Source organism: Podarcis erhardii, assembly GCF_964252035.2.
Source record: "Podarcis erhardii genome assembly, chromosome: Z".
Lineage (NCBI taxonomy): Eukaryota > Metazoa > Chordata > Lepidosauria > Squamata > Lacertidae > Podarcis > Podarcis erhardii.
The window spans coordinates 38,869,415-38,886,808 of NC_138504.1; the positions used below are offsets into that span (position 1 = coordinate 38,869,415).

The 17,394-nt window shown below is 45.1% G+C and overlaps 2 protein-coding genes across 9 annotated transcripts in view; one reads left to right on the forward strand and one right to left on the reverse strand.

The window, feature by feature from the left end:
• Positions 1 to 5,072, forward strand: part of GOLGA1 (golgin A1) — a 38,328-nt gene extending 33,256 nt beyond the window's left edge. For all 8 annotated transcript variants that reach the window (XM_081847564.1, XM_081847566.1, XM_081847567.1 and 5 more), the window contains 4 exons: positions 175 to 234; positions 816 to 962; positions 2,590 to 2,676; positions 3,446 to 5,072. In XM_081847564.1, coding sequence (XP_081703690.1) covers positions 175 to 234; positions 816 to 962; positions 2,590 to 2,676; positions 3,446 to 3,526 — 375 coding nt within the window. In that variant the 3' untranslated portion in view covers positions 3,527 to 5,072. The remainder of the gene's footprint in view (positions 1 to 174; positions 235 to 815; positions 963 to 2,589; positions 2,677 to 3,445) is intronic.
• Positions 5,073 to 6,096: 1,024 nt separating this feature from the next.
• Positions 6,097 to 16,899, reverse strand: ARPC5L (actin related protein 2/3 complex subunit 5 like). The gene is made up of 4 exons (XM_081847827.1): positions 16,641 to 16,899; positions 9,962 to 10,032; positions 8,764 to 8,940; positions 6,097 to 6,730 (listed from the first exon to the last, which is right to left on the reverse strand). The coding sequence occupies exons 1-4, from the start codon at positions 16,804 to 16,806 to the stop codon at positions 6,668 to 6,670; spliced, it is 477 nt and encodes a 158-aa protein (XP_081703953.1). The 5' UTR covers positions 16,807 to 16,899; the 3' UTR covers positions 6,097 to 6,667.
• Positions 16,900 to 17,394: the final 495 nt, after the last annotated feature.

Below are 17,394 nucleotides of genomic sequence, written 5' to 3' on the forward strand. Positions count from 1 at the left end.
TTTGCCTGGCACCTAAAGATATGTAATGAAAGTGCCAGGCAAGCCTCCCTGGGGAGAGCATCCCAAAAGTGGGGAGCCACTGTGGAAAAGGCTTGATAGTTGAGGTGAAGTGGCTTTTATTGATGGCCAGACTTGTGAACTGATGTTCTCTCCCTACCCTTTCTCCTCTGGTAGACAATAAAGCAGCTGCAGCAGAGGATGGCAGAGCTGAAGAAAACCTTGCAGAAAGAATTGGTGAGTTCAGCTTGTGCTGAATGGCAGTCTCTGTCATTATCATGGGGACTAGTTTGGTGTATGTCACTCTGTGTGTGTGTGTGTGTGTGTGCGCGCGCGCGCGCATGCCATGATTTTAGCATGCAAAGGAAAAAAAGTGTAGAATTTGGTGGCAGAAGCAGAATTCAGTTTCTTGAGGATGTCAGCTCTTGAATTTTATTGTAAAGACAAATTTCTAGCACTTATGGGGACGAATATATGCATGGGTAATGCTACTGATGTTTTGGAAGCCTGAGTGGTGACTTGAATTTTCTCAAGTGTTGTTTGGGACTAGCTAGCATAACTGGAACAAATGATCCAAATTAGTGAGCACTTGCTGTGAATGAGCTACCCAGTTTGCATAATTTATGTAGGTTGCTATAGTCGCCTTTGGAGGTGGGGGACAGAATTTGATAGTGTGGCATATATGCAGACCCAGCAGGGCCCGTTTGTTTCTTGCTCTCCAGAATGGCTTTGGAGGATGTGAGCCCTGGCTTCAGGAGTGTTGCATGTGGCGGCTTTGCCTGTCCCTTAAAGCTAGCACTGGTTTTTATCCTTTTCAGAAAATGCGACCCGATGGTGAGGTCCCTGAGGTCCCCAGTGCTGCCTTGACTGTAACAAACAACTCCGATCTGAATGACTCCCGAGAGATAAACTTTGAATACCTTAAGCACGTGGTGCTAAAATTTATGTCCTGCCGGGAATCAGAGGTAAGAAAAACATGTTTTACTGACGATGCCATTTTAACTTGTCCTCATCCTCCTGCCCCGCCCTCCAGTTTCCTCCCTCTTTATTTTGCTTTTGGCTGTGAATCAACATACCTCAGGTGATAAGTTCCATGTGACATACCATAACTTCAAATTCAGAATATTTTTGAATTTTTGCCTGCCACCTTGATGAAGCATACGTACAAAATTAACCACAGTAAGCTAGTACCTCAGGAATCCCAGCTTGAAACACAGAAGTCTAATCCACTATTTTCTCCTATATATTTTGGAATGTGGTTTGTCCATTTGTTCTCTATGCATTCAACCACCTCTCAAGATACAGTGGTGCCCCGCAAGACGAATGCCTCGCAAGATGAAAAACCCGCTAGACGAAAGGGTTTTCCGTTTTGGAGGTGCTTTGCAAAACGAATTTCCTATGGGCTTGCTTCGCAAGACGAAAATGTCTTGCGAGTTTTTCCAACTTTTCCCCCCTCCCCCCCCTTTTTCTAAGCCGCTTATCTGCTTATCCGCTAAGCCGCTAAGCCGCTAAAAGCCGCTAAGCCGTTAATAGCGCTAATCCGCTAAGCCGTCAATGGGCTTGCTTCGCAAGACGAAAAAACCGCTAGACGAAGAGAATCGCGGAACGGATTCTTTTCATCTTGCGAGGCACCACTGTACTGTATTTTTCCGTGTATAAGACACCCCCATGTTTAGCTTGGGGGGCGGTCACTTCCAACAATCGCTCACCCGCCTGCCTGCCACTGCTAATTGCTTGCCACAGCCACTGCCAATCGCACATCTCACCACAGCCAATTGTCTGCCCGCTCACCGTCACCAACAGCCCACCCACCCACTTGCTGCAGCCACCAATCACCTGCCCGCCTCGCCACAGCTGCCAATCGCGTGCCCAATTGCTGCAGCTACAGCCAATCGCCAGCAGGCCTTGCTGCAGCCACCAATCACCCGCCGCCAACCTCCTGCTTGCTGCTGCCATTAATCGCACGTCCCCCTTCTGCATTCATTATCCATGTATAAGACAACACCCAATTTTTGCCTAATTTTTTTTTAGCAAAAATCATTGCCTTATACACAGAAAAATACAGTACTATCTCCAAACGCAGTACAAGGGTTACTGAGGTGGAGGCAGCAGTCCTTGTCAGTGTTTGGATGCCAAATGCCATTTTGGATCAAGATGAAGGGTTGAAACATTACTTTTGGTGTGACTCTGTCCATTCTTTGGCATAGATTCAGCTGCCTAACTCAGGTAGTGGACTTTGTCACCATTTAGATGCCATTTTGACTCAAGATGGCAGATCAGATTAAACCTTAATAAGCATTAGCTTCCACCACCACACACACAAATTGATTTGGGACCAGGTCATTGTTCTCCAGGTCGGGTCAGAGTGTGGGTATGTTTTTGTGTGTGCACAAATTCACAAATTACACTTTGTTTAAAAATCACATTATTTGTTGGTTTCTTCAAACTGCCCAGCAGCACCAGGCATTTCCCACTAGCACACACCAAGAGCGACAAGCATTTTTCTCTAGCTAGTTGGCTGTACCCCTGTGATCAAATCTGTAAGGGTCATACATAAAAATCAATTGTAACTCACCGGCTATTGCATTTCAGGCATTCCACCTGATAAAAGCCATGTCTGTGTTGCTAAACTTCTCTCAAGAGGAAGAAAACATGCTCAAGGAAACCTTGGAGTATAAGGTAAGACTTTGCTTGAACTCTTACAAGTTCACTTGGGCATCTTCCCTCTCTCGATGACCCCTATATCAAGGGATAGCTTGCATGTGTGAAGCAGGCATTGTGGGTCTATGTGCCAGAAATGGAGCTTTTGTTCCAGTCCTTCCATCACATGTGCTTTGGGAATCTTCCTTTTCAATTTGGGTCTCAGCCACATTGCCATTAGCATTACAGGGTGCATGCATCAAGTATATTTATTTAAGCTCAGTATATATTTAAGTATATTTAAACTCAGGCCTTTTTCTAATGTGCTTGCAAATTGCTGCTTCTACATGGCAATGGTTCACCTAGGCCTTATCAAGGGAATGCAGCTCTTCTTTGCAATTCTATCAACTCCAGAGTTGTCTTCTTTCCACGTATATATACATACTGTTCAGAAGTCCATGTCCTGGTGGCTCCTCTGTTCTTCCTGGCTGCTGATGGATTCTTGCATCTGTCCTCAAAGACCTGTGCTTAATTAAGCTTGTCTGTCTTGCATTATACTGAGATTGCCTCCCTATCACTTTTCTGCGTTAGCTTCACACCCCAGCCTGGCCTAGTGATGGCTTTTCAACCTATGTATCTTTGTGGAAACTTTCAGGGTATTGACTTCTTGCTCCCCATTTTTGTTCTGCTGGGACTTTGCACATGCACACAGCTTTATTCAGATTTTCCACCTTCCTTTGCCCCTAATGTTTGGCTGATCAGTTAATGGTGTGCCTTTTTTTTTGTCTTATTGTTTTCCTTCTGCCAGATGTCGTGGTTTGGGTCAAAACCATCTCCCAGGGGCAGCATCCGACCCTCCATCTCAAGTCCAAGGACTCCGTGGTCGTGAGTGCCCCCCCTTGACCCAAGGATGTACTGCCTGCCTCCAGCTGCTTTTTTTTTTTTTCTATGAAAAGGATCCTGCACCCACCAACTGAGGTGGTGTCTTTATTGCTGTCACCACAGTATTTTTGTACAAGAACTTTGAAAAATTGTTTACAAAGCTGTACTGTAAAAGGAGTGTCCTTTGCTGCAGCCTGACACCCCCTCTCCCTATTCCATCATTTAGTGATAACAAATGGCCCTGGCTTCCAAGGCCTTGTGGAACCCAAGCGGTTGTGATTCTGGTGGCAGGAATAAGCAGCATGGGGCAGCTTCTGTCACAAACAGAAATCCCGAGTGTTGTATATTGAGGAACAAGTGCATGTGTCTGTTCTGCACTTACATCATTCCAGACAGTGTAGAAAACCTTGTCGGGATGGGGAGCAATTCTGCTTTCTCAGACTGTTAACACCTCCCTTCTCAGCACTGCTTCACCAAGGCTGACTGAAACTGCTGGTGCATTCACACCTATGCTGCAAACAGCCCCATCTGCTTCAGCCAGGGCCAGATTTATTTTTCTTAAAGAAAAATGATTAAGTGGTCTTCACAAAGCTTCATGTACTTGCCTTACCTTTCTAGATGAACATAGCAAGTTGCAGAGCGGAAGGAGGGTGGCGACCTTTCATTTTTAAAGTGAAAACAGGTGATGGGGTTGCTTTGAGAGAACATGTTCTGTTTCACCTCTTGCTAAATTTGCTTGCAGGGAAGGGGGCAGCTGAGAGCTGCAGGTGCATCAGCCTCTGACAACATATCCTAGCTCCATTTCAGCTGCAACACTAGCAATCCATGTTGCTTTACTTAACAGATGGGGAGCTCCTCACATAATCACAGTTAGTTTTTTTACACTACTTGAAAGTAACAGTCAGTTTGGCTCATTGGAAAGAAGAAACAAAGTACATGACCTTGCTTAAGAATTCTTTTTTCTTTAGTTATAAACCAAACAAAAAAGCCCCCCACTCCTATATTTTTATTAACCAGTCTATGTAAAGATACTGTCTATTCTGTACAGAACATCAACCATGTTAAGAGAGCAGGTTGCAATTTTAGTATTGCCACTGCATATTGCTAAGCTACAGTATATTTTTGTTTACAAAGTGCTTATTAAGAAGAAAAAATCAGCCATGGTGGGGTTGGTTTTTCTTACCAAGAGCACAGCGTAAAATTTCTACTGGTTGATACTTTATTGTATTTTCCCAGAGTCACCTTTTTAAAGGTATTGTATGGAAACTCTCTTGGGCAGGACTCTATAGTAGCCTTAGTGTTGAATTCTTGTAAGGTAAGGTATCAGAGCACGAATGAGGTGTGTATATTCATTCAACGGTAGCAACCAATGCACTTTTTCTCCTTGTACAAAGAAAACACAAACCACCTTTGGAGTGTATGTAGAAAAAAGCCTTTATGGACACTTGGGAAGTCCATTCATTCTGTGTACATATGGACTGTATTATGTAATGGCTTGTAGAGTCCTAATTTGTGGTGCAATACATTTTTGATTAAAACTTGAGGCTACTTAATTATCTTCATCTTTCATGGTATATACTTAACTGGTAGAACTGGAGGTTCCAAGCCTTGCCTACAGTTGCTTAATGGAAAAGTTTTTCACTGGGCATGTGGAATTAGTTCTCTCTTCTCTTTTTAAACACAGAAGAGGCAGGCTCTGTCCTCCGGAGAATGTGAACAGCCCTTCTGTCATCTGTCTCCCCATTCAGGGTTAAAAACGCCACATCACCTTTCCTGCTGTGACTGCAAAGTGCCTATTTCAACTGCACTGCTTTACTTATTACCCCTATAGTCCACTTGGAAGTCTGTTGTGCAGGTTCCTGAAAAGATTGCACTCCATTCTCAGCTTCACAGTCGATACAGCACTTCACCTTCTCAATTTCAAATTAAGAATGTACTATAATGTGTTTTCTCTAGGCTGTAATACTTTACAATACAGTAACAGGGCAAGCTTAAAGCAGGATTATAAAATCAAGCTGTCTTTCAGAAGTACTCTTGTCTTTAACTAACCTCTAATGGCCACATACTACCCTGCAAGAACAAAGGGTCCTACTTGTGGGCTTCCTAAAGGCATCTTAGCAGCTGCTATTATGGAAACTAGCCTTTGATCTGCGCTAGGAAGACTTGTACAATGTGTTATTTTGACAAAAGACTCATCTGTCTACCACCATCTTTTGGGGGGAGATGGGCAACTAGTTAGCAGTTTGAGATTAGTGTCTGAATGTGGAAAATCTGGGTTTTCAAACATATAAAGCAGACTACTGCTGCCTTCCACCATATCAAAATCAATTTCAGCTTCCTCAAACCCAAATGGTACATGATTTAAATATAAAAGCTAAGCTTCCTAGGCAGGAATGTATGGACAACTAAGTGACATCCATGGAAAAAAATGAAAGCTCTACCACATAGTAGCAGTAGGTTATTTTTATTTTTTTAAAAAACCTGGCAGAGAGAATGTGTGTGGGTGTGCATAATGTATGTGTTTGGATGTATAGGCAGAAGAGGGTGCAGCCCACTCCCATTAAAATCCATTGCTAATTATTCTAACCATCCAAGAACTTTATTTTGAAAGAGCAGCAGGCACTTTACATGAAACCAACTTCATACTCAGCCCACTTAGTCTCAACTATGTACAAAAAGCTCTCTTGCATAATAAAACCCTTTTCCAACCCCCAAAACAAGGTATTCTCATTTTGCATCTGACATAACAGCTCCCCGCCCCATCCCAAAATCCCAAATAATTGTTAAATTTAAATTAAAGTCTCACTCACCCACACACACTTGGCTAGAGCAGTAGCTGTTCTGGAAGCAGGTGCTTGCACACAAACGGGCTGCCCCCACTTCCCTTCACAACACAGACTCCCCTCCCAGCTCCTGCCTTGATAGTCAGAAAACAAGAATACATAAAACTGCCCCACCACCACCACCTCTGTTAAAGGACACTGTTCCAAGAGAGGAAGGAGGGACACCCCCGCCTGCCACATACACACACAGTATTTCAGTAGATTGTGGTTCCTAGAAGAGTGGACCAAAGTATCGGTGTAGCCAGTACTTCTTCCTGACTCCAACAGAGTTCTTGGTGTCTCAATTCCAGAGAACATAAAGTCTTTTAAACAGTTTTTCGTGCAGTCAGGACTCTGACTATGGAGCCTAGGCCACCTACTGCTAATGCCTGCAACAGGAAGAGAAAGAAAAGTTAGTTTATGGGCCAGTTCAAGCCCACCCCAGCAAATGAGGCAGTGAATGATAAGCATTTGTGCTCACCCAATCTGTAGAACCTCTAAAAAATGTACACCACCTCTTCATGTAAAACCAGTTAATTTTAAGGGCTGACTAACCAGGCTGTATCAATCTCTCTTGCTATTTCTTTTTTCTTTTCTTTTTTGAGGTGGGGGGGAGAGAAGAACCCATCAGTTTTCTGCTGACTTTAATGTTGCTTTTTTATGTGAGTTCACTGATTCCCCCCTATTGTTAGCCCTTTGGCTCTATGAATCCCTTTACCCCAGGCCAGGCAATAAGATAGGGAGAATGCTGTGCTTGAATAGCTGAGGATGGGAGCTTCTGCTAGACTTCATTCCGAGTCTTCTGTGCACATGGGATGGGGAAACCATAAGCAAGGCTAGCCTCCATAACCCTACAGTTGTAATGGCTTTGGGCAGGTGCAGCTTCTTACCCTCAGGTGACTGAATTTGCTCTTGGAAGCTGTGAGAAACCACAGCACAAGGCAGGCTTCTTTTATTTGCACTAATGGATTGAAGTTGAATCCTGACAAGACAGAAGTACTGTTTTTGGGGGACAGGGGGCAGGCTGGTGTGGAGGACTCCCTGGTCCTGAATAGGGTAACTGTGCCCCTGAAAGACCAGGTGCGCAGCCTGGGAGTCATTTTGGACTCGCAGCTGTCCATGGAGGCGCAGGTCAATTCTGTATCCAGGGCAGCTGTCTACCAACTCCACCTGGTACGCAGGCTGAGACCCTACCTGCCCGCGGACTGTCTCGCCAGAGTGGTGCATGCTCTAGTTATCTCCCGCTTGGACTGCTGCAATGCACTCTACGTGGGGCTACCTTTGAAGGTGACTCGGAAACTACAACTAATCCAGAATGCGGCAGCTAGACTGGTGACTGGGGGCGGCCGCCAAGACCACATAACACCGGTCTTGAAAGACCTACATTGGCTCCCAGTACGTTTCCGAGCACAATTCAAAGTGCTGGTGTTGACCTTTAAAGCCCTAAACGGCCTCGGCCCAGTATCCCTGAAGGAGTGTCTCCACCCCCATCGTTCTGCCCGGATGCTGAGTTCCAGTGCCAAGGGCCTACTGGCGGTTCCCTCATTGCGAGAAGCAAAGCTACAGGGAACCAGGCAGAGGGCCTTCTCGGTAGTGGCGCCCGCCCTGTGGAACGCCCTCCCATCAGATGTCAAAGCGATAAATAACTACCTGACATTCAGAAGACATCTTAAGGCAGCCCTGTTCAGGGAAGTTTTTAATCTGTGATATTTTACTGTATTTTTGGTTTCTATGGAAGCCACCCAGAGTGGCTGGGGAAACCCAGCCAGATGGGCGGGGTACAAATAATAAATTTATTATTATTATTATTATTATTATTATTATTATTATTATTATTACCCTGCAGAGTGGTGCAAACAATGATGCACAAGCCAGGCACTGTACCAAACCTCTCTTGGAAACACCTTGCTGCTCTGAGCCTGGCAGGCCACACAGAAACTCTTCTTTCTAAGCTATCTGATTTCACAAAATCCACACTCCCCATCCCCGCAACATCAGCCCACTTTGGGCATAAGCTGTCGTTTCCATTGGAAACGAAAGCAAGCAGAAACAGGTTTCATGTTGTCATGAGAACACAAAAGTCGTCCGTCCCCAACCCGCCCACTGGTACATCTGCACCTCTTGAGAGGCAAGTATTGAGTATCGCTGCACTGCCAACCCTGGAAAAGTCACTAACAGAAAGGCTGGTACAACATTTATGTCTTTCTTGCCATCAACTCTAATTTTGTATGTTGCATTTTCATCCCTCCATAGATTACACTTCTCAAGAGCCCCTCCCCTGCCTCGCCCCAATCCTCATCCTCTTACAGGCAAGAGTGTTTTGTACAAGTGGGCAGTGACAGGTCACTGGCCCTTCAAAAATAGACCCGACCTGCTGAACCACGTGGATTAGGACCTCCAAGCTGGGAGAGAAATCACCTACCTTTTCATGCCACTGGAGTAGTATTGCACTGCTATTTTCTGTTGGCTTTTCAAATCCTTTATAAATGTACTTCATTAACAAGTCAATACCGTTGCTGTCTAAGGAGTTCACAGCCTGCTCAATCTCGCTGCCTCTAAAGGAGGTCAGAACCTTCAGCACCACTTCCTGGGCCCGCTCCTGGAGAGACAGGCAACAAGAGAAGAATAAGACCGCAAATACAACCCAACCGACACCAGCTGTTTCCCAGGAACTCACTTAACAGCAAAGGCAGGATCCAGAAACAAGTCTTTTCATATTACCAAAAACACACTAGATCAGTCTTTCCCAAAGGGGTCACTATTGACCTTATGGGGTCAACAGGGCAGTGAATGAAGATCTAGAGATAAAAAAAGGCGGAGGGGTGGAAAAGAAGTTTAGGAGGTAGAGTTGGGAAGATTTAATTAGGAACTATGAACCTCAGAAATAAAGCACAAGGGCATGTACAGAGTGCATCTCCCTTGTCAATGAGGAACCCCTGTGTTTTATAAGATTGTTCAACAGTACTGTACTACAGTACTATCTTTTACATTTTATGATACCTAGTAATGGTGATTAATGACTAATAAATGTTGATTAAAGGAGGAATGCTCAGAACCTTCTCTGCCGGAAAAGATACCCTTAGCTTGGTGAGCTTTTGGTTGACTGCTGTTATATTGGTGGTAGCCACTGCTATTTTTCTAGCAAAAAGGGGGCTGGGACTCACCATGAACTTATAATGGCAATAGTGCCCACCTGAGAGGTGCCAGAACTGAAAAAAAAGCCCTGGTAGTAGCAGGACATTGGGAAGAACCATGCTCCCAATATGTTGGAGCTGTGGCATCAGGAAGCGGTGGAAGATGAAGCAGAGTACCTTCATTACTTACACTACCACAACTAAGCGTAACTGTAACACAATCTCTGGAAAGATGTTCTTGAAGGATTTAAGATGACTCTTGTTCTTCCTCTTCAAGGCAATGTGGAATTTCTTTATGTAATACATTTTGGATGGCTTGTGTTTTTTTTAAAAAAGAGCAATACAAAAATGGGGTGCCCCCAGCCATGCACTGGTGAGCAATTAGGGAGACAGGCACTTACATTCTAGTGTTTGTAACCAGAAGGTCTCCAGATTCTAAGCATTTCTGATTATCAAAACAATGACTTTCTCCAGGATTCAACTTACCTTTGCTGCATGGTTCTTTGTGTTGACAGGAGAATTCTGTAAAGCCGCATGGAAAGCTCTGAGCATATCACCTGTGCAGCCACATAAGTCAAGGAACTAAAGCAACTGAGCTGACCCACACAACACACACAAAACCAGCACCCTGTACCAGGCCTGGAAAATTGACCAGGGTCTCTCAGCACTCGCTGCACAGTGACACATTAGCTAGACCCAAGGACATCAATTTGGGCACTGACCAACCCTGAGGAAACCCAACCATTGCCAGGCAGCCTACAATTCACTCTAGTAAAGGAAATGCTGACGACCTGGCTTCTGCCACTACAATCCCTAATTCACCAGTTACAGAAACGGGCATCTGTTGAGTGTATGTGAGGCAGGCAAAGATGCCCCACAAGGCACTTCATTTATCAAGCAAATAAAGGAAACACATTGAGGCTGGAACCAGTCTTCCAAAATTAGAACTTGCTCCCCTCTCCCAGGTGATGAACATTATCTAGTGCTTTTCATTTTTTGTTGCCCTGAAATTACTCCACAAGGAGTCCATTAGAATCTCCATCACACAAATCATCACTGATTGCAAGGAAGGCCTCCTCCTGTGCCAAGGTCAATCTCCTCTACACTTATTAAAAGAAACTTCACATTATAGTTGACAGGAAACCCTTTATCATCCAAAGCAGAAGCGACAGAACCATCAGATCAAGGAAACCTGACGTCTCAGACATCCTTGGAACTTATCAGTATAACTCTCCCATTATTACAACAAATCTGATTTTGTTAATCTTTCTCCTTAAAGCTTCTTAAAATGATAATAATATTATGTTCTACTTATGCGGCTGCCAGGATACCAAGGAATCAGAAAAGACACCAAGGGAACAGTAGACAAAAAGGCTGCATTTATTATTAAATCTTCACAAACACACTAAAGATTAAAAGCGTCCCTTATTTTTTATGGTTGTCTTTACTTAGCTGAAATGAGTAAGACTGAACTCACAGCAGCAATGAGCTGGTGTTGCCAGTGGCTGCAAGGAATTCAAACCCATACAAAGTTCAAACCTTTCACTAAAATGAATTAGGGCTGCTAAACTTGCAAAGACCCGTCTACACACACAAACACATGCTTCCACCACATCACACAAAAAAGAAAACTGAACAGCCTGCAACCAGTCTCATGGATGGCACACATATAAGAGGACTTCCAGCCTTGAAACCAGTGAGCAAGTAGCAGCCTACACAGCAACTAAGGCTATTTTTTTGCCTTTCAGGGAAGCAGTCTCAAATGTCCATTCAGCTGAATGGTGGTGGGAGATGGACTAGGGCACACACTCACTTTCCTCAAATATACCCAGCACTCCACATGAACATCACAACTCCAAATTTAAGGGTAGCTACAAGAAACTGAAGACTGCTCAACCTTCTTAGTTGGTCTTAGGCGTCTAACTAGAACATTTGCAGCTAAACAGTAGCAAGAAGGTAAGTGATTTCCTCAATATGCATGAGGCAGTTGCTAAGGGGAGTCCCACTGCCTACCTATGCAATCTTCTCAACTACCTGAAACCTGTTTCTTCTCAACACTCTTTTAACCAACACAGGATCTTTCAAATTTTCTTGTACTGTTGTCTCTCACAAAACAAGTAAAGCTACCATAGAAACATTTTGAGCAAGGTGCTAAAGGTTAGGTTTCAGAACACCAGTTTGGAAGATTAAACTCGAGGTTTTAAAATAGCAAATACACAACCCTACTCCTCAGCACCACAGTTCTAATTCACTGTCACATCCCAGTACACAGACCAGTTTTGCTGGGAGACCAGGAATTCCTTCAATCTAATCACCAAAGTTATACACTGCAAATGAATTTGCAGGCAAGGGTGGAAGCGAAAACCTTTGGGTACAGACTAAATGAGACAAGACATCCAAATATGCTAGCAGCACAGAAAAAGCCTGTGTGACCTATGCATGTTACAGCATTCAAATTTAAAAGGCACTGACCTCTTAATAAAAGGAACAATCTGGGTTATGTCCCTCGGTGGTTGGCAGCAGAGTTATTCTGATCATCTTTATACCAGTTTAACTCTATTCATTCATTGAAAAGTTGCAAAAAACAGCAGGGAGTGGAATATTCTTTTCCTTCATAGGAACTCTCAATGGTTTGATTTAATTCACCAGTAATGGTGATTTCACAACTTGGCAAATCCTGGAAGAACAGCACCCAAAGTGTCTTGTTTCATTCACTAAGGGATGAAGAATAGACCCTAAATCACCCACAACACTCACCTAGTGTTAGAAACTCAGATATATAAACTAGGCACCAAATGGCTCCTTAAACCAAGGTTTCCGTCTCCAAAACGGAATGTCTAGTTGCCATTTTTGGGCAAGATATCTCAAAAGTCTTATTTTTCAGTTTTGGACTGACTATGATTGATTGATTATCAGTTAAATATCTGGCTAGTTTAGAGGACAACCTTGAGCTAGGTTAAAAGCTTTGAGAACTTAAAGAAGAAAAGTCACTTGATCCAGGGACAGTCAACATATGTATTGCCCTCTTCCTATCTCTTTTATTAATGGTGATATGGACCATTCATAACATAAGAATATTCTTCACAACTGTGAGCAGGGCAGTGGGGTGGGGTAAGTGAAGACAAGCTACAATTAATTATAACATTGTTCACTGCTTCAGCTCAGGCTGCACAGAAAAAGCATTTTGGTTTCTGAAATTCATTCTGATTGTGCAGATAAAATATAACTGATAGAATTCTACAGGATGTGGTATTGGTGTGTGAAAACAGTCAAGAGCCAATGATCCCCAAGCGTGCACCTCCAGATGGTGAAGATGTCAGGTAGCAAGTGGCCAACAGGCAGGTGCAAAATGCAGCTGGCTAATTTCAAACACTACAACACTACCCTCACCGGCAGCAAACCCATGTTTTTCAAACTTCACACCTCTACAGGGAATACCTTCTATGCAGATCTGTCTGCGAAAGAACCCCATTCATATCTGGTGCAGAATACATTTGCATTGCAGATAATCCTAAAGGTTACTGCACTGTAACCATGCACTGCATCACTGTAGCCCCATAAAAACCTAAGGCTGTACATTGCAGGGGAAGATAGTTTGTTAGTTAACCAATCTTTCAGGAAGCACCCCCACCCCCAAATTACTAATCTTGTGGAGGGGCTCCTAGAATCCCAGAAATAAGAGTTTGTAAACCACAGCTTTAAACAACAAAATGAGAAGGAGTGAAAAAACAATCATGTTGATTTGTAATTCTTGTTATCTACAAGGATGTAGTTAACTTTGGATTTCAGACTCTGGCATAACTAACAGCTACCTAAAAATTAAAAAGACACCTATCCAAAGCAGGAACCCAAGCTCTGGAAATTGCTTTCATACAGAGTTCAAAGAACTTCTTCAGCCAAGCAGAAATATGCACAGCCTACTCTCAGCAAAGAATAACAATATTTAAGTGCAGAGACTAGTGTGTTCCATTTAACCAAGAGAACAACTTATGGAAATCCAATGGCAAAGGAGATGAAAGGTAGAGAAAGCCAAGAGGTGCCACACCTGGGAGAGTCATCATTAGAAGCATGAACAATACTGTTTCAAAGCATCTCATCTTGAGAATCTCAAAGCATTTAACACTTCTGTTCATAATTCTGCCATTGTGAGTCACATCCCCTTCATCTCATAAAGCTTATACTTCTGAATCTATGGGGTTATTCTTGCTGGAAAGATACACATGCCAACTACTGAGAGCGAGAAAGCAAGCAAGCAGATAGGACAAACCCAGCAGCAAATATACTGTTTGAACCCACGAAAGAGCTGATAATACTATTGATTCTGTAACATGCTGGCCTTTCCTGTCTTTTGTAGTGCATCAGCTGTCACTGGCCTCCTTGGAATATTACAGACGGTACAAGGTCACACTTTAAATACATTATTTCAGTCTCTCAGCAAGCACTGTCCAAGACAGAGCTGCATCAATTCAGCTCTGGTTACATTTCAACATCTTTTTTTTTGGAGCAAAAGCACACACTCATATTTTAACATCTTTCTTTCTCTCCTGGAAATGACAGAAGCAATAGCTTCCTGGCCTGTTGGTCTCTGAACTGGACTTTCTGCTCCTCATTCCAGAAAGCACAGGCTCCCATTTCACCATTAGGCACAGGCAGGGCTACATTTGCCAATTCCGGCTGGCACGAACAAGCCCGCCCCTGTCACCAGCACCCTTCAGAGATCCAGTAAGGCAAGTGCCTTCTTGCCAAACCTGATTCCATGCATGACGGAAGCATGCCTCACGACCCTTACGCATGTTTTTAATTGCTTACACACTGTGGAAAGCCGCGGGGTAGGGCTAACCTCATACCACGGTGACCTGGCCTGCAACATCACCTGGTCTCTCTACACACTCATAACCCTTCCCCAACAGAGCCTGTGCAGATGCACACACACCCATTTTTCAGACAGTGTTTCTGCAGGTATCTGAAGCTCCTCGGATCATTCACACAATTTTCCAGACCCAAGCTGCCCCTCCTTGTAATGACTAGACACGAATGGCTACAATCAGCAACCACTACAAGTAAAGCAACTTCCAGAAGGCTACAGGCATCAAGGACCAACCCTTAAGACAGTTCCTTCACTAGAGGCTGCTTCACCCTACCCTGAGCGATTTTCAAATGCCAGCTCCATCCATACCCCTCCCTTTTCAACCTCTGCCTTCTTAAAAAAGGATGAGCACCCCTGAGGACTACCCAGACCCTCTGATGGAAGAAAAACGTGGTTATTATGAAGTCCATTACAGTGTTACCTTGGTTTAAGAACTTAATTCGTTCTGGAGGTCCGTTCTTAACCTGAAACTGTTCTTAACCTGAGGTACCACTTTAGCTAATGGGGCCTCCTGCTGCCACCACGCCACCACCACGCAATTTCTGTTCTCATCCTGAAGCAAAGTTCTTAACCCAAGGTACTATTTCTGGGTTGGCGGAGTCTGTAACCTGAAGTGTCTGTAACCTGAGGTACCACTGTACTAGGTAAAGGAGGACTCCCTCCCCCCACTAAATGAAATCATAGGAAGCTAAGGGTTGTGCACAACTAAGTTCTGCTCAGAGCAGACCCACTGAAATGAATGAACCAAGAGTGACATGCACATCAATTTCAATGGGTGCAGGACTAACACTGGATAGAACTCTAGCTATCTTATTAGGCAAAAGGAGAGACAGTGTTTGGATGTGAAGCAAATTCTGCCAATGCCAAAAGGGCAAAGTCAGAGATGAGGTGTTTAGGAGAATGAATATGTTCTCAAGGTTTTCCAGAGTTTCACAGTAGGGTAAATGGCTAACTACGCACTTGCCTGATCTTGCAAAGTCTACATTCCTCCTCAGTGACAGTTGCTCGAAGAGAGAGAATGATAAGCAGTGAAGTGGACAGAAATATTCCAGGGAGGGGGGAGAAATAAAAGAATGGTGCCTTCTCCATAAAAGCAGCTACAACAAGAGATACAACCAACTCCTTAGAATCTATCAGGGAAGGAAAGATCAGGCAGAGGAGGAACAATCTAGCACAGTGGCCTTCAAACAGTCAGTACCCATTACTGAGTCCATTATTCTCTGTACTGTCCACACTGACTTGCAGCAGATATCCAGGATTTCAAAATGGGTTCTGTCCTAGTCCTACCTAGAGATGTCAGAGGGGAAATATTGGACCCTTTGCATGCAAACCAAAGACTACCACTGAGCTACAGTCCTTCCCCTATATGGTAAAAAACATTATGAGGTGATCCCTCAATTCACATTGAGCTTAAAGGAGAATCCCTGTTCTGGATAAAATTAATGTTTTTTCACAGATTAATACAAAGACAATGGGAAGTGAAGAAGTGGGAAAGATGAAAGCACCCAGGCACATGGGGAGAAAAGGGTTTAAAAAGAATGCCCCATGAAACAGAGCAGGGAAGAGAATAAAGATGAGAAGTAATGGCCCATATGGGAGAAGAGGGAGAAAGGTGGGCAGCAGAGAAATGCCCCAAAGCACACTGGGGAGAGAGTAGCAGGAAATGAAGGCACTGAGGCACACAGAGACAAAAGTGGGCAAAAACAAAGAGATCTCCAAAAGAGTACGGGTAGGGGAGGAAATAGAGGGAGGCTGAAGAGAAGCAATGCCCAAGGCACACAGGAAAAAAAGAATAAGGCAGCTTCCTACGTTCCTTTTTTATTTAGCAGTTCTTGCTCAAACAACAGAACATTAGCTTTGCATGCAGAAGGGCCCTAGCTGGATCCTCAACAGCATCCCCAGGTAAGGATTGGAGAGATCCCCCTGCCTCAAACCCTATTAGAGAGCTGCTGCCAGTCCGTGCGGACAACACTGAACTAGGCGGACCGACGGTCTGACTCTGTATTTAAACGCACATCTTTATTCAGCACTAGCATTTCACTTTATCTCTAATGGGGGTGGACCACAGCTGAGTGGCACAGCACATGCTTTGCACGCGAAAGGTCTCCAGTTCAATCCCCAACGACATCTCTAGGGAGGGTTGGAAGCCTGGAAGACAGACAGACAGACAGAGACACACACACACACCCCCCACACCCCACCCCGCTGCCTGAAACCCTGGAAGGGCGCCTTGCCAGTCAAGGGTGGGCGTCATCGAGGGGCCTCCGGCGGGGTCGCTCGCTCGGGCCGAGAAAGGATATTGCCGCAACGCCGCCTCCACCTCCGGGCCGGCTCCTCCCTCCGCCTCCGCCGCGCCGGCCCCGCTCCCCGCATCGGCGCCGTCGGGCTCTTCCACGAAGCGGTTCTCGTCGAACTGATCGATGTCGAGGCGGCGGAAGCGCGAGGAGAACGAGCTCCGCGCCATAGCTGAGCCGGACGGCAGCCGGGCGCTCTCCCGAGGCGCCGCCGCCACAGCCACGCACGCCGCCGCCGCCGAGGCTACACTTCCCTCCTCAGGACAGCACTGCCCGGAAAAGGAAACCCCGCCCGCCCGCCTGCCTGCCAGGGCGAGGGCGGGGCCGACTGACAGGCGCGGTCAACCCACCCTCTGGGCGGGGCCTGCGGCGAGGGCGGAGGGCGAGAAAGAGTGAGGAGGAGAAGCTCCCGTTCGGTCTGCGTCACTCCGCCTCGAGCGGCTCTTACCCACGTGACCTCACAACGCAACCACCTTCCCCGCCTCCCCGCTCGGAGCTTCTTTTTTCCCCCGCTCTCGCCCCTTTCCATAGCTGTCAACCTTCCCTTTTTTTGCGGGAAATTCCCTTATTCCAGCGCAGCTTCTCGCTGCTATCCCGGATTGTTAGATATCCCGTAGACTGTCCCCGGGACAGGTGAGGCTGCTGATGCCTTATTTTCAAATCCGAAAGTTGACAGCTATGCCCCCTTTCCTTCAGTGCCACTTCGATTTGCGATTCGAATTAAAAGTGCACCTTTTAAATAAAGATGCATATGCGTG

Coding starts and splice junctions, on each gene's coding strand:
- ARPC5L (XM_081847827.1), bottom strand. CDS start 16,806: ATGGCGCGGAGCTCGTTCTCCTCGCGCTTCCGCCGCCTCGACATCGAT. Junction 10,033..16,640: donor GGAGGCGGCGTTGCGGCAAT/ATCCTTTCTCGG, acceptor GTGGCTGCACAG/GTGATATGCTCAGAGCTTTC. Junction 8,941..9,961: donor CAAAGAACCATGCAGCAAAG/GTAAGTTGAATC, acceptor CTGTCTCTCCAG/GAGCGGGCCCAGGAAGTGGT.